The following is a 23,311-nucleotide window of genomic DNA, read 5'->3' as shown; positions in this document are numbered from 1 at the left end:
GTCAGTTTTGGCTGCATGTGCCTTGACCCGCTGAACCATCTCACTGGTTCCAGGAAAAATACTTTAAAAGTATATATATATATATATATATATATATATATATATATATATATATAGATATATAGATATATAGATATATAGATATATAGATATAGATATATCAATGTTTTCTATCTAAGTTCAAAAGTATAGGAATCTAACTAGACCTCTAGTTCACACTTGCTGGTGCTCAGGAGGTTGCAACAGGAGAATATCAAGTTGAAAAGCAGCCTAGGATGCATCCTGAGACTTTGTGAACACCACATAGAATCTACTAAGGAGTTATTTGAAAGGCTGTAAGTATGACTGACAAATCTTAGGTACACTAACCAAAAGAAAGAGAAAGGAAAATTTTAAAAGTCTTAAATCAGACTCAGAAATAAACCACCAAAGGAGGAAGAGGAGGAGGAGAAAGGAAAAGGGGAAGTGAGGGAAGGAAGGGACACAATAGTCCAGGAATTGGAGCATTGAAAAGCCATTTACATATTCTTTCTGGTTTTCCAAGACACAGTTTCTCTGTGTGGTCTTGACTGTCCTGGAACTTGCTCTGTAGACCAGGCTGGCCTCAAACTCACAGAGATCCTCCTGTTCCTGCCTCCCAACTGCTGGGATTAAAGGTGTGTGCCACTACCACCCAGCTGTTTTCAATTTTAGTGCCCCAATTTGTTGTTAATCCACCCTGTTCTGTGTTCTAAGAGCTGACTTGGCACGAACCAGCGGTCCATGGATCAAAAGCTCTGCCTCTCTCCATCCTGTCTGCATCTGCTGTACAGGTGGAAGGGGCTCAGAGTGCACACATGTGCCTCCTTCCAAACCTTGGAGCTGCCCGTCTTTGTTTGTAGAGCTCTCTGCAGTCCCTGCTTCCAGTCATTTTAGAAAATGAACTTTACCAAAGAAAAGATGAAAAAGGCCAAGTGGCCAAGTTGGAAAGTCTGCATCCTGGGAACCAGATATTGCTATAGCCTCTTCTGTTTCATTGTCACGCAGCCCTGACTATTCTCAGTCATCTCCCCAGGCTCTCTGCCTGTTCCTTCTGCCTTGCTGTCTCACCTCCCTCCTCACCCAGGCCTTTTAATGCAAGTTTTGTGGATGCCTTGCTTTGTTGCAGCCACAATTACTCAAAGAACAGTAGGTGTCCCTAGCTGTAGCACATGGAAACTCGCTTTAAGATTGATTGTGCACATTGGACACTTTGTTAACCTCATACCCTTTCATTTCCAAGGCTTTCCCAATTTTCCTCTAAACTAAGACCCACGAATGCCTTATCCCACTAATGTGACATACACATAAGCCAGTGTCACTGAACTTGTCTCAAGTCACAGGGATGAAGGAGGCAGATGGTCTGGACAGAGGAATGCTGGCATCTGAGCTGAGGTGCCGTATATATCCCCAATGTTATCTGTGCATCTGTGAGCCTCTCACCAGAATGGGCTTCTCCATTGCAGGGTAGAATGGATTGAAGCATGTGTGCCCCCTTTTGGTACGTTACTCTGCATAGTAGGGATTTGTGCATATATAAGAGATAAAGCAAAGATCCTCAATACTAGACAGCTGTGTGTTTCAAATCTGTGTCACTAATGGTAACAATGGAGTGTGTTCATGAAACATCATTTTCGTCCATCCTTTCAGCTATTTTGAGAGGCAGGGCTGTTCTTAGCATCATTTTTCAAATCAAGAGAACAGGATTCCACTGGTTATTCACTGCCCAAATCAGAGAGTTAGGATATAGTGGAGGTTCACACATGGTAAGCCACTAGCCCCCAGCCTGTGCTCTACCCAGGGCCTTTTCCTGACCCTGAGAGTAAGCCTGACCTAGTCTAGACACTCCAGACCTGTGCTACCCTAACCCTTCATGCCTTTAATTAAAATTAAAAGCAAGTAATTAATCAAAGCTTTTATATTCATGTACAAGGCTGTCTCTCCATAAAGGTAGTTCAAGAGATCTATGTTGTATATGGGTAAGAAAAGTTTTTATAGTTCAGGAATAGAGGGTTTCAAAATGGGGGGGGGTAGAAGGCAAATAGGTAGGGTTATAGAAACAGAACCTATAACAAGTTGGCCATAGCAATCTCTTAAAACAAAGATATGGTTGCAAGGTGGTCATAACAAGGTAGTCATAACAATATGGTTATAACAAGGTAGTCATAACAATGGTCATAAGTCCAACTATACAGCTGCTAATTACCATCAAGATGTAAGTGCCACCATTGCAGGAGAGCCTGCTTGTTTGTCCTGGCTTCCCAGAACCGAAATAACCACACAGAAATTGTATTAATTAAATCATTGCTTGGCCCATTAGCTCTAGCTTCTTGTTGGCTAACTCTTACATCTTAATTTAATCCATTTCTATTAATCTGTATATCATGATGAGGTGGTGCCTACGAGCAAAGTTTCAGCATGTCTAGCTCTGATGGCGGCAGATCTATGGCGTTCCTGGACTCTGCCTTCTTCCTCCCAGAATTTTGTTTAGTTTTCCCCACCTAGCTCTGTTCCCCTATAGCTCTGCTACAGTCCCAAAGCAGTACCTTTATTAACTAATGAAAGCAACACATAGACAGAAGGACCTCCTTCACCATTTCTCCTTTTCTGTTTAAACAAAAAGGAAAGCTTTAACTTTAACATAACTAAGGAAAACTATAAATTTTTCAACTCCAGAAGGTTTTAATATTACCTAGATAAACAGGAAGTCCATTGTAAGCAACTTTCAAAACTCTAGAATTGACAGAGACTTCAAGTTGCCTGGACAGTCACCCAAAGTTTTTCTGTACCATTGGGGCATCCATCTTCAGCCTACAGGCCCATAGTATTCAGCAGACTTTTTAATGAAGCAGGAAATTTCAAAGACAGTTCAGTCACTTTCTTCTGTATCCTGCAGAATGTCTCACAGACTCCTTCATGAAGCAGGAACCCTGAAGGATCATCTCACCTTTAGGCAAGTTCAGCAGTCATTTCTCTGTGGATCCTGCATGTCCAGTTCATCTAACAAACTTCATAAGGAGCTTCTTCAATGTCCATCTTCCTCTTGAAATCGATTTGTGCTGCCAGGAGCATATGTGTCTCACTGTCATGAAAAGTCCTAAATTTTTTAAACATTTTAAATGCCATATTCTGAAGGTCTCTGAAATATTTGAAGAATACCTAACTGAAATATATCTCTATGTATCTAGAAAACTAACATGACTACAAACTTGACTATTATAGATGATTATCTATTCACCTATATTTTTAAATTATATATTACACTTTTAAACGAGCCACACAAACACAATACATTAATCAAGGTCAGAAATACATATAACAAAATTGACCTTAAATTCGTATCAATAAACCAAGATCCATACCAATGCAAATTATCTGTATTGCACCTTTAGGGATATCATAATGTGCTGGTCATTGTTAGCGTTCATAGGCATCGTAGCTGGGTATGACTGTTGTTTTCTTTTTCTTTCTTACATATCACCTTCCTGTACTGTGAAAACTAATCCTCAAGGAACAGGCTGGCAGGTCAGATCCAACTCAGTTCCTCCAAGTCTTGCAATTGAAGTTCACAGTGTCCCATCAACAATCACTTTCAAATTCTGACAGTCTACAGTTTACATGAACTTTGATGAACTTATGCTAAGTGAAATAGCTAATCATAAAAAGATAAATACTGTGAGATTTTACTTATAAGAGTATATAGTCTAATTCAGAGAAGCAGGCAGTAAAATGGAGGTTGCCGGATTCTAAGGGGAATAGCAATAGGGATCCAGTGTCTAGTGGGGCCAGTTTCCATTTAGAAAGACAAAATGTTCTGGAGGTGAAAGGGACATTCGCTGCAGCTAATGTCACTGAACTGTGTGGTTGAAATGGTAGCTCACATTAAGTGTATTGACCCCGAAGTTAATAGCAAGGTTTAGAATGAGTCTGAGTCTGTCCCATGATTATGATCCCAGGTGCTATCCAAGAGGAAGTTGAGACCATCCTCTCTTGCCAGCCTCCACGTTGAGCTGGTGATCAACTGGCCAGGAAGCACCTATGGCATCCAGGAAGCAAACGACCTACCTCCAGCAACTCTCCCCTACCTTAAATGCAGCTGCTTTTGTTGAACAGTAAAGCACAGGAGAGGAGATAACATGCCCTTGTGCTCTCATTTGTCCCCAGGTGGCAGTGACAGAAGACTCTTGCGGCTGAAGCTGTGGTGCTTGAGGCGGAGGAAGGAGTCTCCTAACTGGTGCCACATACATCAGGTCAAACCATTTCTTCATTTTTTAGCCACACCAACCAAATCTTACTCCAGAGTAGGAGCCAGATGCAGATAGGACATCACAAATGACTAGCTCTGAAATTATGACCTCCTGCCTGAGACCTCGGTCCCCACATCCTGGCACTGGGGATTTTTACCTTCCCTTCCCACAGCAGTTAACACACTGTCATAGCCAGCCAAATAAGGCCAGTGTGCCTTGCTCCAAAGATACAAAATCTGCTCACTGAGAACTCCCATCCTCTGATTATCAGAGAAGGAGGAACAAAAGGTATTCATCAGCAACACCATGCAGCATGTAAAATTAACCACGTACTTGATGGTATAAGATTGTGCAGCATCTGTGCTGGCATCAGTGAACTTCCCATAAAGGCCCACGTGGTGATCACTTTAATTCTGTGGACTTCATGGTCTCTGCTACTCAACTCGTTCATGTGCTGGTGACTGACTTCCAATAACAAAACAGAGAGAGGGCCGCATTTGACCAGTCATCTACATGATGCTAGATGCATCTATTTCTTATCACCCTTCACCGAGAATACAAATGGCTCTGAAACTGGTTTCTCCAGGTGACAAACTCACCAGCTGTTTCGGGCCCTCAACTTGTCCCTCGGCCTGCAGCTGTTCTATTCAGGACATCTGACATCCTGTGAATATGGTGGGGTTGTCACTGTGAAAATGGGAACTCAGGTAGGGAGCAGATTTTTAGCAGTCATCATGAGTAAGTATGTAGTTCCAGTCAGCCAGGACTGAACTGAGAGTCTCTCTGATAGCTGATAGGTTAGACTTCAGCGTGTTGGAAGACATAGCACAGATCCCAGTGCCTCATCTCACAGGGCTGCAGAGGATTGATACCTTTGGTTGGCTTTAATGATGTAACAGCTTGCGTGTAAAGAAAGGGAAATATTCAAAAACGAATTCAGAACTGTATAACGGAGGTGGTAGGGATTTCTTCTGGCTTCTGGGACTCTGAGGGGTGTGTGTGTGTGTGCATGCGTGTGTGTGCATGCACATTCCCTCTGGTCCATTGCATGGTGAGATGCCCTTCTCTTGTCTCCTGCAGATGGATGGTCTCTAGCCTGCTTCCAAACCCGCCCTCGGCTGAGTGCTGGGCAGCACTTCTACATGATCCTATGACGCTTGATATGGACGCAGTCCTGTCAGACTTTGTTCGGTCCACGGGGGCAGAACCTGGTCTGGCCAGAGACCTGCTGGAAGGTATGTGGACCTCATTGTTCCCAAACTACCCATTCAGGCTTGGACAGAAGATAAGGGGTCCTCACTGCCTGGCAATGGTGTCACCCATTTGGACAGCATTTGGCTACTTTTGAAGTAAATCAAAGTGTTAATGTTGAGGATGGACTTTTTCTATTTTGCTTGTCATTATTTAGGATAGGACATGGGTCACCAACTGTAAATGTGCACAGATGAGGAAGATGGCACAGGAGAATGCTTCCAGAGAGTGAGTCCAGCTGATCACTTTTTAAGAATAATATACTACTACAATGAAGTGGAAATTCTTGAACACTCAAGTATATACTTTCCATGGAGATCTTTCCTTCATATCTTTGTCTTAACTGAGACACAAATATCTTAGGCCAAAGTTATCATTGAAGAAACCTTCTAATATAGCCAGGAAATCAAAATGCACCTTTGGGCTTTTCAGGTAGAACTCTTGAGACATGGAAAGTATGTGCCTGATGTATATGGCCTATTTCTGGGGCTCTACTCAGCACAGACTGGAGTTAACCTTGGTTTTTCCTCCCGAGTGATGATGCTGATGAAGCAAGGAAAAGTGAAGAACTGATCACTGCTGCTCAGACTTTTGGGCATGAGGAGCAACGGCTTGTGTTTCAGAACTGATCTGCCTCAGATCACTGTTTGTGGAGTTGGGAACCTTGAGCATTATAAGCCACAGTGATTCTCAAGGTCACTAGAGAAAACTGACTTACTAGGCATTTTCATAACTAGGGGTAATTCCTGAACGTTGGAAGCTCTTGTTGGGGTACCAAGGAAATCCTAGCGCATGGTCTGAGCAGGAAATGGGAGGAGGGGAGCAGGGAAGGCTGTCATGGGTGAACTGGGGATGAGACTGGTGTGTGTGTGTGTGTGTGTGTGTGTGTGTGTGTGTGTGTTTGTGAATACCCATTTGTGAATTCTAATTATAGAAGAAGATGTCATAATATTTTAGGGTTGGGGCATAGGAAGATTAGAAGTTTATACTCATGTATGAACCTCTCAATTTTTATTTTTATTTATTTATTTATTTATTAAAGATTTCTGTCTCAATTTTTAAATGAAATCAAAACAAATGGAAACAGAGAACAGAGGGAGAAGAGTAAATATTTTTTCAAGAGGTATGTCTTGAAAAAGTATACACGTGTGTATGTGTATATATCCTTAAGATTTTAACAAGGCTGATTTATATTGCCTCTAAATAGGGAGTTTTATTTCTTCTTTCCCAATCAGCTCACTATGATTTCCATAAAAGGTTGAATGAAGATATGTAAGGTGCCCCTAATTCAGGGAAGGTGGCCAGGCATTCACCTTTAGGCAGAGAAAAGACTTCAGGCTTTTGTATATGCTCTTGGTCCAGCAGGGGACACACAGAATTTACAGAAAACTTTGTCCAGATTTGGTGCTGGGTTCTTTCCAATGGACTTTCTGTATCCGTGAACAACATAGCAATTTCTCCCCTTCGCTGTTGGCCTTTGCGACTGCACCACCTGCTCTCTCGTGATACTCAACCTTCCAGCAGTTACTCTGCCTGTTCTTCTGCAGCATGCCTCTCTCCTCTGCTTCTGGGACTTAGATGATGTCCTGTCACGACCTTTGCTGCTGCCTGTGGGCTCCTCTGGCTCTGTTAATTGCCTGGCTCCAGCTTGTCTTCTGTACATTGTTTGAAATAAATCGCTGCTAATGCTATCTTTATAGATTTAACAGTCCTTTCACCCTTTTGTCAATTCCACACAGGTTGTAGTCACCTGAGTAGAGGGAGCCTCCGAGAGGACCACTGTGGGCAGTGCTGTCCCTGGGCAGGTAGTCCTGGTACATATAAGAAAACAAGCTAAGCTGATGGAAACAGATGCAGATCCACAGCAAAACACTGGGCGGAGTTCAAGGACTCCTGCAGAAGAGGGGGAAAAAAGGATTGGAGGAGCCAGAGGGGTCGAGGACACCACAAGCAAACCCACAGAATCATCTAACCTGGGCTCACAGAGGCTGAGCTGACAACCAGGGAGCCTGCATAGAACTTCCCTAGGCTCTCTGCATATTTGTTACAATCGTATACCTTGATCTTTCTGTGGGACTCCTAGTGGGAACAGGGGCTATCTCTGGCTCTTTTACTGGCTGTTGTACCCTACTACTCCCCATACCAGGTCCCCTTGTCCAGATTTAATACATGGGAGGTGCTTAGTCTTACTGTAACTTGAAATGCCTTGTTTTGTTGATATTCATAGGAGACTTGTTCTTTCCTAAACAGAGAGGGAGGTGTGATGGGGGTGGTCTTGTATCTTATCTGTTGCTTTCATTGGTTAACTAATAAAGAAAACTGCTTGGCCTGATAGGACAGAAAATTAGATAGGCAGAGTAGACAGAACAGAATGCTGGGAGAAAGAAGCCGAGTCAAGCAGTCGCCATGATTCTCCCACTCCAGACAGACGCAGGTTACGATCTTTCCTGGTAAGCCAGCTCGTGTGCTACACAGATATTAGAAATGGGTTAGATCAATATGTAAGAGCTAGCCAATAAGAGGTTAAAACTAATGGGCCAAGCAGTGTTTAAAAGAATACAGTTTCCGTGTAATTATTTCGGGTAAAGCTAGCCAGGTGGCGGGAAGCAGCCCCGCTGCTCCCACTACTACAGAGGAGGAGTGGATTGGGGGTGGGAACAGAGGCAGGGTTGGGAAGAGGGACTCGGAGGAGAGGAGGGAGGGGAAACTTCAGTAGGGATATAAAATAACTAAATAAATTATTTTAAAAGAAGGGAGAAAAAGAAAGCTGGGCAAGCCATCAGGAGCAAATCAGTTAGCAACACTCCTCCATAGGCTCTGCTTGGGTTCCTGCCCTGACTTCTCTTGATGGACTGTTATGTGGAAGTCTATCACAAGCTGCCTTTCATCCTGGTCTTCATTGTAGGGAAGGAGGCTCTCCAGGCAGAGCTAGTTTTAATTCCCTGGTTTCCCCTTCCCTTGCTGTGGAGAATGATTTGGGATTCAGGGCACAGAATAAGAAATTTTAGGGATAAAAAGGTGAGGCATTTCCACATTTCTTAATATTGCAAAGACCTTTTCTGTGTCCAGAGGCTGAGGGCTTCCCAGCAAGGAATGCCCATTTCTAGTTGAGACTGCACTGTGTTCTTATGAAGAACATTGAAGAAAAAGGACAATTTCCCAGTTTTGTGGGAAATTGTAGTGTAGCCATCTCCTTCATCTGTCTGGGCTCGTTTGCTTTGACTTTGGCTTCTTGTTTATATTTATTTACAGATTGACAAATAAAGTTATATGTGTGTATAATGTAGAGCATAATATTTGCAATGCAAATAGGCAAACATACGTACATACATACATACACACACACATCGTGGCATCATGACATGTCTAAATCTAAATCTGTACATCTCTTATACAAGGATCATTTTGTGTTGATAACACTTAAGTGATAAACATGGATGAGCTGCTATCTCTAGACTAGGATATGGAGTCTTTGGGTCTGAATTATATGGTGGGTCTTCTTTTAACTTGATTGAAATCCACACTGATTTCTATAGTCATTGCAATAGTTTTCATTCCCACCAGCAATGAATAAATATGTTCCCTTCCTACATTCATGCTAGGATTCATCATCATTTGTGGGATGGTGGTGGTGGTGTTAGCAATTCTGACTGGGGTAAGAAGAAATCTCAAAGTAGTTCTATTTGCATTTTCCCAATGACTAAGGATGTTGAATATTGTTCTCAGCTGTTTGTGTTCCATCTTTTGAGATTCTCATTTAGTTCTATGCCCCATTTTTTTAATTGGGTTGTTTTCTGGGTGTAGTGTTTTTAGTTCTTTGTATATTCTAGATAGTAAACCTCTGTCAGATATACAGCTGGTAACAATTTTTTTTCTTCAAAAGAAGAAAGCTGCCTCTTTACTTTAGCAATGGTGTCTATGTCCATTGGGAGTTGAGACTATTACTATTAAGAGTTATTGTTCAACAGTGTGTACTACTAATTCCTGCCATTTGGTGGCTTTTGTAGAGTTCTAGTAGGTCTCTCTTGATTCAGTGTTCTGAAATTGATTTGTTCCTTGTCCATTCTTCTGTATGTTTAACATTCTTTTCAGAACTAAGTGTTCCTTCCAGAATCCTCCCTAAAGCCAGCTTAGTAGTTAAAATTCCTTAAATTTTGTTTTGCCATGGAAGACTTTCCTTCTTTAATTCATTTGTGCTAGACTGGCATCTGTGGTCTTTTATAACTTGTTGAACATTGGTCTAATTCTTTCTAGATTTTAAGGGCTCTAATAAAAAGCCTGCCAAGATTCTAATGACCCTGTCATTGTATATGAGTTGGTCCTTTTTTCTTGTTGCTTTCAATATTTTTGTCTATATGTTTAGTGTTTTGTTTATTATATGACATGTGCAGCTTCTTTCCTGGTTCCTGTCTATTTGGTATGCCTCTTGGATCTTGATAATTATCTCTTTCCTTAGATTAGGGGAAGTTTTCTTCTGTGGTTTTTTTGTTCGTTTGTTTGTTTGAGACAGGGTTTCTCTGTTGTTTGGGTGCCTGTCCTGGAACTAGCTCTTGTAGACCAGGCTGGCCTTGAACTCATAGAGATCTGCCTTGTTCCGCCTCTTGAGTGCTAGGATTAAAATCCTGTGCCAGCACTGTCCATATCTTCTATGAGTTTTTAATTTATTATTTTAGTTAAAAATTATTATATAATAATGTGATCATTTTCTTTTCCTTCCTCCAATTCCTCCCAGATTCTCCCTCAACCTCCCACCCACCCAACTTTTTCATGTCCCCTCTCTGAAAAAAATATGTTAAAACACAAAAACCAGTAAGACAAAAATACCAAAACAAAATACACACCCAATAAATAATAATAATAGTGTTGGCCAACTACTCCTGAACATGAGGCCTGCCCTGTAGTATAGTTGATATATCCAGTGTCATTCCATTGGGGAAAAAAGAAAAGAACTGGTTTTCCTTTTCCCAGCAGGTATCAATTGCAGTAAATAACTTCTTGGTTAAAGGTGAGATGTTTGTGATCTCTTCCCCTTCTCTGTTCTGGGATTTTGTCTGGTTTGGAACTATGCAGTTCTTGTATGCTTTCAAAGTGTCTCAATTCATGTGTGTGTGCCATTCCCATTGTATTTGGAAAATATTGTTTCCTTGGAGTCATCTACTATCTCTGGCTCTTAGGGTGTGTCTGCCTCCTCTTCCCCATAGATCCCTGAGCCTTGAGGAGAAGGATTTGATGAAGGCATATGATTTAGGACTGAATGTTACAAAGTCTCTCACTCTATGCACATTGTCTAGTTATGTGTCTGTCTGTGTTAATTCCTGTTTACTGCAAAAAGAAGTTTCTCTGGTGAGGGTGACTCACTGATCTTTCTATAGGTACAGCACTATGCCATTAGGAGTCATTTTTTGCTATGTTCCTTGAGCAGAAAACTGGTATTATGTTTTCCTGTATAACCCATGATATATCTAGTCTCAGGTTCTTGGCCATTTTAGCAGTGTCAAGTATGGGTTCCACCTCATGGGATGGGTCTTAAATATAATTTTAAAAGAAAAAAATTGGTTGGTTACTTCCATAACGTTTGTGCCACTATTGTACCAGTCTTTATTGCAGGTAGGTCAGTGTTGTAGGTCTTAGGGTTTGTCTCTGGGCGATATTGCTGATTACTTTTGTCCTCCAATAGCATACAAATAAAGTAATTATATAATGGAGTAGCCAATACCCCAACTATATGTCTTTTCCAACAAGTAAAACCTCCAGTACCAGAAATGGGTTAAAGTTTGTTGAGTCATTGGTCCCATCTTTATGAGCTTTTGCCAAAGCAATTAGATACCTTCTATAAGCTATAAGACCCCATTGCTGAAGACACAGCTTACTTATGTTCAGTGGAACGTGGAGAAACCAAGTTAATGCTCAGCTTGAAGCTTCATCCCTATTAGCTAGCATTCATGGTACTAGAAGTTACTTTTCTTTCTTTTTTTTTTTTATTTTGTTGACAATATATTCTGTGCCTTTGATTTGAGTCTTTTCTTTTTCTGTGCTTACTATTAGAAGATCTGGTGTTTTTGTGGTGTCCCAGAGTTCCTTTTGTGTTATGTTCATGAAGATTTTTGGATTTGACATTTTCTTTGGCAGAGTGATCCAGTTCCTTTACCTTTTCTTCAAGATATGATAAAATCTTTTCCATTTTATCCAGTCTGCTTTTGAAGCATTCCTCTGAACTTTTTGTTTGAATTTCCAAATTTTTTTATTTCAAGTTTTTATTTTGACCTTTTTTCAGATATTCTATTTATTTAATTAAATTGTTTTCACACCTTGGATTGCTTCATTTTTTTTCATTCAACTGTTTGTGCCTTTGCATTCTGCAAAACTCCAGAATGCAGTATTCCATTCTGGCATTTCTTTATAGTCCCTTTAAATTCTTTGATCATATTTATTATTGCTATTTGAAAATAATCTTCTTATATGTCATCAGAGTCAATTTTCTCAGGTGATATTACTATGTGACTAAAATTTTTGTTGGAGATTTGTTTTGCTTATTCATATTTGAGATTTTTCAATGGGTCTTAAACATCTGAAATTAGGTAGTTAGTGGTGTTTTTTGGTAGAGAAGTCTTGTCTCTCTTTTGTTGAGTGGGTATCAGATGTTCTATTGTCTGTTATCCCAACTTGTGAGGTTGCCACATGATGCTTAGGGTTCAGTCTTTGAACAATTCTTTGTCGATGTTCAAATGATGTTTCAGAAGTAGAGCCAGTTAAGTTTGAGCTGAGGTTTCTGAGCCCAGGAACAGACTTTCTGTAGAGTTTGCAAATTCCCAGAGTCAGTTTTCAGGGATCTGAACACTGTTCCTCAGGTAATGGGCACTGTCCAAATTGCCCATATGAATATGGAAATTTTTTTACATGAAAGGCAAGTGTGGAACTCATGGTCCTCAGGTGTGTCACAGAGGTGGGTGGAGTTGCTGGGTTATATCCCAGGCTAGGAATGAGGGTAATGGTATTACTCAGGTGGATGTGGTTAGTACAAGTGAGGCTTCCCTACCAGAGGGATATATGTAGAGAGGTGTACAGAAAGGCAAGAAGGACACAGGGTCACTAGGCAGTTTACAGAGATGGAATTATTGGTTTGGGTCTAATGCCCCTCCCTGGAGAAGGTTCTTAGGTTGCAGAGATAGGTATAGTTGGCATTGGGAATCTTGCATCTACCTAGAGAGAGGGACAGGTGTGTGCAGTGAGAATGTGTGGGGTTGGTGGGGTAGCTGGAGTAGAGGAGGTCATGAGGGAAGCCTGGACTCCCCAGCTAGGGTTGTGAGTTAGAGAGGTCAGGCAGGTCTGTATGGCCTCCCTAATGGAGGGGTGTCTGCAGAAAAGGGCACAGAAAGGAAGTGGAACATTTGGTTCCTATGTAGGTCACAGGGGATGGCAGTTCAGCATTGTTTTAAAGTAGAGCTGATGAGTAAGCTAATGAAGTATTTGTCTTTTTGTTCCTGCCCTATACCCCTACCATAATGTCTTCTTTGTTCACCCATGCTGTCACAAAATACAGAATTTCATGTTTTATAGCCAAATAGTATTCCACATTTTCTCTATCTGCTAATCAATCAATGGTGGGTAATTAATTATATTGGTTCTAGTTCTTGCCTATTGTGAATAGTGCTACAGTGAATGTGGAGGTGCAGACAGCTCTTTGATCTGTTGATTTTATTGCCTTTAAATACATGCCCTGTGGTGGGATGGTTTTTAATTCGCTAAGAACCCTCCTGCTCTTCTCCACAGTGGCTATACTAATTTGCATTCCATTCCCCCAAAATACCATACTTTTTTTTTTACTTACTTGCCTTTCTCTTAATAGCCATATAACGTAAGGAGGTGATAGCTCATTGGTCTTTGGCAGGGTCATTTCCTGAGTCTTGAGGCATGCCCTGCACTATATAGTGTCCAGCTGCAGCCACCAGGGGGAAAAATGTATGCTGAAGTCACCCGGTCCCAGCTTCTTCATAAGTGAAGGGACTGCAGTTCCATATGTAGAGAATTCCTTAAGGTGTCGGGTTTGTTGGTGCTGTAAAGTTTAAAATGTTCTCATAGGCAGGCCTTTGGGACGTGTGTACTGGGAGGATAGAGATACTGCATCCTTCTAGGAATCCAGAAGGGGGCTAAAGGATCAGAAGATGGAGTGGTGTCCAAAACTGGACAGAAGAGACCTGGGACTTCTCGTGCTAGTTTAACTTTTATGAGCATAATTTATTTATGAGTATACTTTACTTGTTTATTTCAATATTAAAAGATTGAAAGGGGAAATCCTGACATAAGAATTACAGTACAATGCAGGGAGAACAGGAAGAGTCTGATAATGATACGGACCCTGGCTGCAAGACAGGATTGTGATAGCAAGGTAAAGAAATGGAGACAAGAAAGTGAACCAGGATCTGCCTCCAGATGGAGCGTGTTCCTGCCTGCCACCTATCTCCTTTCTGTCAGTTCTTACACATTACCAAGGACAGAGTCAGAATAAGAGACTTTCCCCCAAAGCTCTGCAACTCTGTGAAGCCCTTTTTCTGCTGGTATGATAGGGTACCTGTGGCTAGATAATTCATAAGCAATAGCGGTTTTCTTTGGCTTATTCTGGAGTCCAGAAGTCCCAGAGCATGTCACTGTGGTCTGCCCATCCCCTGGGGAGTTTATGAGATGTAGCATGGATGAAATGGAAAGGACACTAGATGTACCAAAGAGGGGAGAACACTGAGGGCCTCCATACTTTAGACCACTTCCTGCTGGTAGCTAATCCAGTCCTTCCAGAGGAGGAAGTCCTTTCCAGAGAAAGGCTCTAATCCCCTGTAAAGATCAGCTCTCAACACTGCCACAGTGATGCTGAATTTAAATGTGAGTTTTAGAAGAGATGAGTCACTCACTTAGGTGCACCTTCTTATCTTGCAGAACAAGTTCCTTCCCTGGGTACTCAGCTTTCTTCAGCAACCTCCTGAGACCCTTCCTTTTCCCTTCCTTCAGTCCCATCACCCTCTGCTTCTGCCAGACTATAAAACCTCAAGGCCACCCCTAGCAACCCATTTCCTCAGTGGGGCTCCTCTTCTAAAGGTTCTACATTTTCTCACAATGTTGTCACTGGCTGGAGACAAAGTATTCAGGTACAGGAGTCTGTGGTGAGATGACTTTTCACAGCCAAACCATAGCACCTGCCAAGGTGGGTCAGAAACTCCAGGACTTCCAGTCCCGGGACACTGGCGGACCAGGATTGAGCCAAAAACCTGATTCAGAGTCAGTGATCTCCACCAGAACTGGAATGGGACAGAACCAGCTACCTAGGACAGAGAGCAAACAAGCTCCACCGGGAGGAGAATCCAGGTGCAAATCCAGCCCCGGAAACCAACCCAGTCCTGGGACACTGGTGGATCAGGATTGAGCTAGCGACCAGATCTCCACCAGAACATGTACAGGGGAGTAAAGGCTGAGCAAGTGAGCCAGAGCCAAGGACAACTGAGGGTCCAGACGTAAATCTGGGATCTCCTAGGGAGTAGACCTAAGCCAGGACCCCGGTGGGTCTGAGCGTGAGTCCAGGACATCCCAGGAACTAGGCCTGACCCAGGACCTCTGCCAGTCTGGACGTGAGTGAACCTGGGCCCTCCAAGGGAATAGGCAGGAACCAGAAATCTCAACAGGGCCAGATGTGAGTCTGGGTCCTCAGAGGGAGTAGGCTTGAGCCAGAACTTCTGTGGGGCCGGGCATTGGTCTGGGTCATCAAAGCTAATAGGCAGGAACCTAGAACCTCTGCGGGTCTGAGCTTGAGCCTGGGACCTTGAGGGAGTAAGTAGGTCCTCTGCAATTCCAAGCGCACCCAAGCCTGGGACCTCTGAGGCAGTAGACCGGAGCCAGAAACCTTTCCAGGTCCAACTCCAACCCAGGGACTTCTGCAGGAGGGGTTCCAGACGAGGATTTACAGAAACAGGGAAAAGCCCGCAAGCTAGACCAAGTAGGCCTAAGAACAAACTCCAAGGGAGCAGAGCAAAGCACGGGAGCGCTGAACTATCTCTAGAAACACAGAGTAACCAACGGGATAGCTAGAACTGTAACACTGACTGTACCACAAGGAACAGCCATCTGAGCTTTGGATTCACTGGCACCTAGAAGATTATTCAACAGAATCTCAGACAGCCCCAACCACACCTATTAGAGGAAAAGATGAGTAGAAAAAGTAAGAACACATGCAATACCACAAAGAGCAACACAATACCAGTAAAACCTAAAGACCTTACAAACAGCAAGACCTGAACAACCAAATATGGATGAAGCAGAAGAAAATGGCCTAAAAATAACTTCAAGAGAATGTTTGAAAGTTTAATAGAGGAAATGAAAAATTCCCTTAAAGAAATGGAAGAAAAGACAAACAAAAAAATTGGAAGATATCAGCAAATCACTTAAAGAAAAGGAAGAAAAAAATCAAACATATGAAAGAAATACTCAGGACTTGAAAACTGAAATAGAGGCAATAAAGAAAACACAGGCTGAGGGAATTATAGAAACAGAAATAATGAGTAAACAATCAAGAACCACAAATGCAAGCATGAACAGCAGAATACAAGAGATGGAAGAAAGAATCTCAAGCGCTGAAGATACAATATAGGAAAAAGACTCATCAGTTAAAGAAAATATTAAATCTAACAAGAAGTTAAGCCAAAATATCCAAGAAATATGGAACACCATGAAAAGGCCAAATCTAAGAATATGCCTATGAAGATACAAGAAGCTTAGAGAACAACAAATATACTGGATCCAAATAAAAAGTCCTATCACCACATAATAATCAAAACATTAAACATACAGAGTAAAGAAAGAATATTAAGAGCTGCAAAGGAAAAAGGCCAAGTAACATATAAAGGTAGACCTATGAGAAATACACCTGACTTCTCATTGGAGACAATGAAAGTCAGGTCATGGTCAAGCATTATGCAGACATTAAGAAACCAGGGATGCCAGCCCAGACTACTATACCCAGAAAAACTGTCAATCACCATAGGAAAACAAAACAAGATATTCCATGACAAATCTAGATTTCACCAATACCTAGCCACAAACCAAGCCCTATACAAAATACTAGAAGGAAAACTCCAAACCAAGGAAGTTGGCTACACAAACAAAAACACAGACAATTGACGGCCTCATAGCAGCAAATCCTAAAGAAGGGAAAAACATACAAATAAATATCAACAACAATGAAAACTAAATTAACAGGAGATAGCAATCACTGGTCATTAATACCCCTTAATGTAAACGGACTCAACTCACCTATAAAAAGGCACAGGCTAAGAGATTGGATACAAAAACAGAATCCATCCTTCTTCTGCACACAAGAAACACACCTCAACCTCAAAGATAGACATTGCTCAGAGTAAAGAGTTGGAAAAAAATATTCCACTCAAAAATTCTGCTTGTTACCTAAGAAAGAAGCAGGTGTAGCTATCCTCATATCTAACAAAATAGACTTCAAGCTATAATCAGTAAAAGAGACAAGGAAGGTCATTTCATATTAGTCACAGGAAAAATCCATCAAGAGGAAATCTCAATACTGAACATCTATTCCCCAAATAGAAGGGCATCCTCATATGTAAAAGAAACACTTCTAAAGCTTAAATCATACATTAAGCCACACACACTAATAGAGACTTCAACACTCCCCCTCTCACCACTGGACAGGTCAATCAGACAAAAAAATGAACAGAAATAAGAGAACTAACAGATGTTATTACTCAAATGAACTTAACAGATGTCTATAGAATATTCCATCCAAACAGAAAAGAATATACCTTCTTCTTCTCAGCACCTCACGGAACCTTCTCAAAAATTGACCACATACTTGGTAACAAAACAAACCTCAACAAATACAAAAAATTGGAATAACCCAATGTACCTTATCAGATAACCATGGAATAAACCTAGAAGTCAACAGCAATACTAATTCCAGAAAACCCACAAACACATGGAAATTAAACAGTGCTCACCTGAATCATCAATGGGTCAAGGAAGAAATAAAGGGAGAAGTTAAAGGCTTCCTAAAATTCAATTAAAATGACCACACAACATACCCAAATTTATGAGACACAATGAAAGCACTGTTAAGAGGAAAGTTCATAGCATTAAACGCCTACATAAAGAAGCTGAAAAATCCCACACTAGTGAATTAATAGAAAATCTGAAAACTTTAGAACAAAAAGAAGTAAACTCACTAGGCGGCAGGAAATAAAGTAAGAGTCGAAATCAACAAAATAGAAACAAAGAAAACAATACAAACAATCAATGAGACAAAAAGTTGGTTCTTTGAGAAAATCAACAAAATAGACAAACCTTTATCCAAACTAACCAAAAGGCAGAGAGAGAATATCCAAATTAACAAAATCAGAAATGAAAGGGGGGACATAACAACAGACACGGAAGAAATACAGTCATCAAAAGTCTCCCAACCAAAAAAAAAAAAAAAGCCCAGGACCAGATGGTTTCAGCTCAGAATTCTACAAGACTTTCAAAGAAGAACTAATACCAATACTTCTCAAATTATTCCGCACAATAGAAACAGAAGGAACATTGCCAAACTATTTTTATGAGGCTACAATTACCCTGATACCCAAACATATTTCAAAAACCTGAACTCCACAAAATTGGAAAACTTAAAGGAAATGGACAACTTTCTAGATAAATATCATTTACTAAAATTAAATCAAGACCAGATAAGCAAATTAAACAGTCCTATAACTGCTGAAGAAATAAAAACAGTCATCAAAAGTCTCCCAACCAAAAAAAAAAGCCCAAGACCAGATGGTTTCAGCTCAGAATTCTACAAGACTTTCAAAGAAGAACTAATACCAATACTTCTCAAATTATTCTGCACAATAGAAACAGAAGGAACATTGCCAAACTATTTTTATGAGGCTACAATTACCCTGATACCCAAACCACAAAAAGACATAACTAAGAAAGAGAATTACAGACCAATCTCACTCATGAACATTGATGCAAAGATACTAAATAAAATACTGGCAAATCAAAACCAAGAACACATCAGAATCATCATCTACCATGATCAAGTAGGCTTCATCCCAGAGATGCAGGGATGGTTCAACATACAAAAATCTGTCAACGTAATCCACTATATAAACAAGCTGAAATAGAAAAGCCACATGATCATCTCATTAGATGCCAAAAAACAAAGCTTTTGACAAAATACAATATCCCTTCATGATAAAGGTCTTGGAGAGAGCAGGGATACAAGGAACATACCTAAACATAATAAAGGCAATATACAGCAAGCCAAGAGCCAACATCAAACTAAATGGAGAGAAACTCCAAGCAATTCCACTGAAATCAGGAACAAGACAAGGTTGTCCACTCTCTCCATATCTATTCCATATAGTTTCTGAAGTCCTAGCTAGAGCAATAAGACACCAAAAGGAGATCAAGGGAATACAAATTGGAAAAGAAGAAGTCAAACTCTCACAGTTTGTTGATTATGTGATAGTTTGCATAAGTGATCCCAAAAATTCTACCAAGGAACTTCTATAACTCATAAACACTTTCAGTAATGTAGGAGGATACAAGATTAACTCAAAAAAATCAGTAGCCCTCCTATATACAGATGATAAAAGGGCTGGGGAAGAAATCAGAGAAACAACACTCTTCACAATAGCCACAAATAACATAAAATACCTTCAAACAAATGGAAGACTTATATGACAAGAACTTTAAATCTTTGAAGAAAGAAACTGAAGAAGACACCAGAAAGTGGAAAGATCTTGCATGCTCCTGGATAGGCAGAATTAACATAGTAAAAATGGCAATATTGCCAAAAGCAATCTACAGATTCAATTCAATGCCCATCAAAATCCCAGCAAAATTCTTCAAAACCTCGAAAGAACAGTACTCAACTTCATATGGAAAAGCAAAAAACCCAGGATATCCAAAAGAATCCTGTACAATAAAAGAATTTCTGGAGGCATCACAGTCCTGACTTCAAACTCTACTACAGAGGTACAGTACTGAAAACAGCCTGGCATTGACATAAGAACAGACAGGAGAACCAATGGAACCAAATAGAAGACCCGGATATTAATCCACACATCTGCGAACACCTGATTTTTGACAAAGAAGCAAAATTTATCAAATGGAATAAAGAAAGCATATTTAACAGTGGTGCTGGCATAACTGGATATCAACATGTAGAAGAATGAAAATAGATCTATATCAATCATCATGCACAAAACTCAAGTCCAAATGGATCAAAGACCTCAACTTAAAGCTAGCCACACTGAACCTTATAGAAGAGAAAGTGGAAAATGCACTTGAACACATTGGCACTGGAGACCACTTCCTAAATATAACCCCAGTAGCACAGACACTGAGAGAAACAATAAATGGGCCCTCCTGAAACTGAAAAGCTTCTGTAAAGCAAAGGAGACAGTCAACAAGACAAAAACAACAGCCTACAGAATGGGAAAAAATCTTCACTAACCCCACATCAGACTCCAGTCTGATCTCCAAATTATACAAAGAACTCAAGAAATTGGTCGTCCAAAGATCACATAGTCTAATTTTTAAAAAAGTGGAGTACAGACATAAACAGAGAACTCTCAACAGAGGAATCTAAAATGGCTGAAAGACACTTAAGGAAATGTTCAATATCCTTAGTCATCAGAGATGCAAATCAAAACAACTCTTGAGATTCCATCTTATACCTACAAGAATGGCCAAGATCAAAAACACTGATGACAACTTATGCTGGAGAGGTTGTGGGTAAAGGGAACACTTCTGCATTGCTAGTGGGGTTGTAAGCTGGTACAACCCCTTTGGATGTCAGTGTGGCGAGTTCTCAGAAAATTAGGAAACAACCTTCCTTAAGACCCAATAATAATACCACTTTTGGGTATATATCCAAAGGATGCTCAATCGTGCCACAAGGACATGTGCTCAGCTATGTTCATAGAAGCTTTGTTTGTCATAGCCAGAACCTGGAAACAGCCTAAATGCCCCTCAACTGAAGAATACATAAGGAAAATGTGGTACATTTATACAATGGAGTACTAAGCAGCAGAAAAAAATAATGACATCTTGAATTTAGCAGGAAATTGGATGGAGCTAGAAAACATCATTTTGAGTGAGGTAACCCAGACACAGAAAGAAAGAATCACATGTACTTACTCGTAAGTGGTTTTTAAACATAAAGCAAAGAAAACCAGCCTACAAACCACAATCCCAGGAACTCAGACAACAATGCAGACACTAAGAGAGACTTACATAGATCTATTCTACATGGGAAGTAGAAAGTAGAAAAAGATAAGGTCTCCTGAGTAAATTGGGAGCATGGGGACCTTAGGGGAGGAGTGAAGGGGGCAGGGGAGAGTCAGGGATGGGAGCAGAGAAAAATGTAAAGCTTAACAAAAATCAATAATAAAAGAAAAGAAAATGAAACTCCAGGACTTATTTTCCCCATTTAATTAGAAGTTTTTTAAAACAAAGAAAATAACATTTTTAATGACAGTGTCTATAGGACAGTTTTTGAAAGATTTGATTAACTTAAAATTGTAGTGTTACTGGGGCATGGTGTGCCCTTCAGCATGCACACAGTGCGCCTTGTACGAATCAGGGTAATTAACCATCTTTTTCCCTATTTCTTTGTGTTGGGGCCTTTGCATTCCTTTCTTCCAGTAGGTCTTCACAAAATATATAATAGGGATGTTGTTACATGCCAGACATTGGATTCTTCAAATATGCTCTCATGGCTTTGCTCACAATGAATTAGCAATGGAAAGGTTAGATTTGCAATTGAGTAGCTGGAAAAGCTGAAGCCAAGAAAACTCTCTAGAGGTTCCACAGCCAGGGCAGAGCAGAGCCCACTGTCTCCTGTTCAGAACCAGCATCTGAACCTAGCTCAGACCCCCAAAGCCTCTGCTCCCTCTAAAAAAGCTGCATCGCCCACCCCCGGCTCTGTATGCACTACCTCTTGCAGCTACACAGCACTCCCCACACACACAGAAAGATGTTTTCCATAATTGCTGAAGGGATGGCTCAATAAATCCTTTAATGAGGTGCCTAATTAACCTTTATTTTTCCAATGATGTCATCCATACTCTAATAGATTGCAAAACTTAAAAAAAAATAAAGGAAGAAAGCAAAGAAAAAAGAATGTGGCGAACATCTATGTGCTAGACACTGTCTGGCCACTTTGCATACATCAGAAGTTAATTAGGAAGATTTCTGAAAGGGAACCATGCACAGGAGTTGCTCCTGAAGCCCCCACCCCTACCTGAAGGGAAAGCAGCACTTCACTTCTGTAATAACTGTGAAAGCTAGGCCTCAAAGCTCCTCCAAGGTGTCCCAGCAACAAGCCCACGCCTTGCCTTCTTCACCACAGAAAACAACTCCTGAACAAAGCAGCAAGACTTAGCTTAGGAAAACCAGTAATGCGAAATTAACATCTCATGGTCGTTGGTTTTATCTTGTTTGTGTTTGTGTGACTGTCCCGAATCTTCATGGAATTTGGAAAGCCAAAGAAAATGAAGGTGAATAAATTAGATTCTTTTCCTCGGAAAGAAGGGGCAAAGAAGGAGCCAGGCACGGTATGCACCTGCAGTTCCACCTTACTTGGTTAGTCTGAGACATGAGGAACACTTGAGCTTCATCGTTCCGGGCTAGCCTGGGAGACATAGAATATCCCAGCCAACTGCAGATGTGTGTGTATGGTAACTAGTTGAACTGATCATTTGAAACTGAGAATTCTTCAGGCTGTTTCTGAGGAAGCATACCCTCTTTTCCTGGTCTCTTAGGCTTGAAAATTATGTAGCTTTGGAAACTGCTTCTAATATATTTTCTTGGTCCAATTCACGCAGAAAGGCTGCTGCCAATTGCTTGACAGTCACAGTGACAGGTCATTCACTGACATTTATGTTGGGCTCTTGAAATCATGCCCATGGTGTGGGGAGAGCAGCTGCTGACTGAGATTATTGTGAAAATACTCCACAAGAAAGGAGGGAGGTGAGGGAAGATCTTTTTCGGTAAAAGCCCCACTGTCTACCAGCTGACCATGGGATCCCAGGAGAGCAGATCCACATTGCTGCCCAGAGAGCATCTTAACTGGCAACCACAGAGAGCCCAAATGGCTAGGCAGTGATAGCACAGCCGCCTGCCTGGGGACCCCTGATTTTGGAAGAGCCTGTCATTCTGCTCCATTCCACTAAACCTTTTTTCATTTTTATTGTGTGGCAGAGAATGAAACCAGAGCCTGGAGCATACTAAGTGTGGGCTCTACCACTCAGCCCCATCTCCAGCCCCAGCCTAAAATGACAAAGCAGAAATGACTTCCCCATGAACTTTTTTTCTAAGTAAATATTTTTTATTAAAAATTTTCACTTATTTTGCATACTAAACACAGTTTCCCTCCCTCCTCTCCTCCCACTCCCTCCCCCTACCTCCCATTTACTCTCCCTGCCCCAATCTACTTTCCTTCCTCTCCAAGGCAGAAAGGGGCCAGCCTACCATGGGAGTCAACAAAGCAAGGGACATCAAGTTGATGCAGGACCAAGCTTCTCCCCTCTGCATCAAGCCTGAGCAAAGCAACCCAGCTTGGGGAATAGGTTCCTAAAAGCCAGCTCAAGTGCCAGGAACGGGTCCTGATCCCACTCAAGGGATCCCACAAACAGACCAAGCCACACAACTGTCACCCACATGCAGAGGGCCTAGGTTGGTCCCATGCGGGCTCCCTAGCTGTGGGTCCAGAGTTCAGGAGCTCCCATGAGCTCAAATGA

General features: G+C 41.2%; 1 protein-coding gene across 4 annotated transcripts in view; it reads left to right on the top strand.

The window, feature by feature from the left end:
* Positions 1-23,311, top strand: part of Otud7a (OTU deubiquitinase 7A) — a 250,797-nt gene that overhangs the window by 158,912 nt on the left and 68,574 nt on the right. For 3 of the 4 annotated variants that reach the window (XM_041667454.1, XM_041667538.1, XM_041667368.1), the window contains 2 exons: positions 4,183-4,268; positions 5,346-5,500. In XM_041667454.1, the coding sequence (XP_041523388.1) occupies positions 5,350-5,500 (151 nt within the window). In that variant the 5' untranslated portion in view covers positions 4,183-4,268; positions 5,346-5,349. Of the gene's footprint in view, positions 1-4,182; positions 4,269-5,345; positions 5,501-5,673; positions 5,745-23,311 lie in introns of those variants that run through there. The other variant, XM_041667627.1, reaches the window with a different exon arrangement.

The sequence above is a fragment of the Microtus oregoni genome, unplaced genomic scaffold (genome assembly GCF_018167655.1).
Source record: "Microtus oregoni isolate MIOR12 unplaced genomic scaffold, Mior012 000000F_ref0000247, whole genome shotgun sequence".
NCBI classification, from domain to species: Eukaryota; Metazoa; Chordata; class Mammalia; order Rodentia; family Cricetidae; genus Microtus; species Microtus oregoni.
Note: the sequence above shows the minus strand (reverse complement) of the source record. Positions and strands in the feature narration are given on the sequence as shown.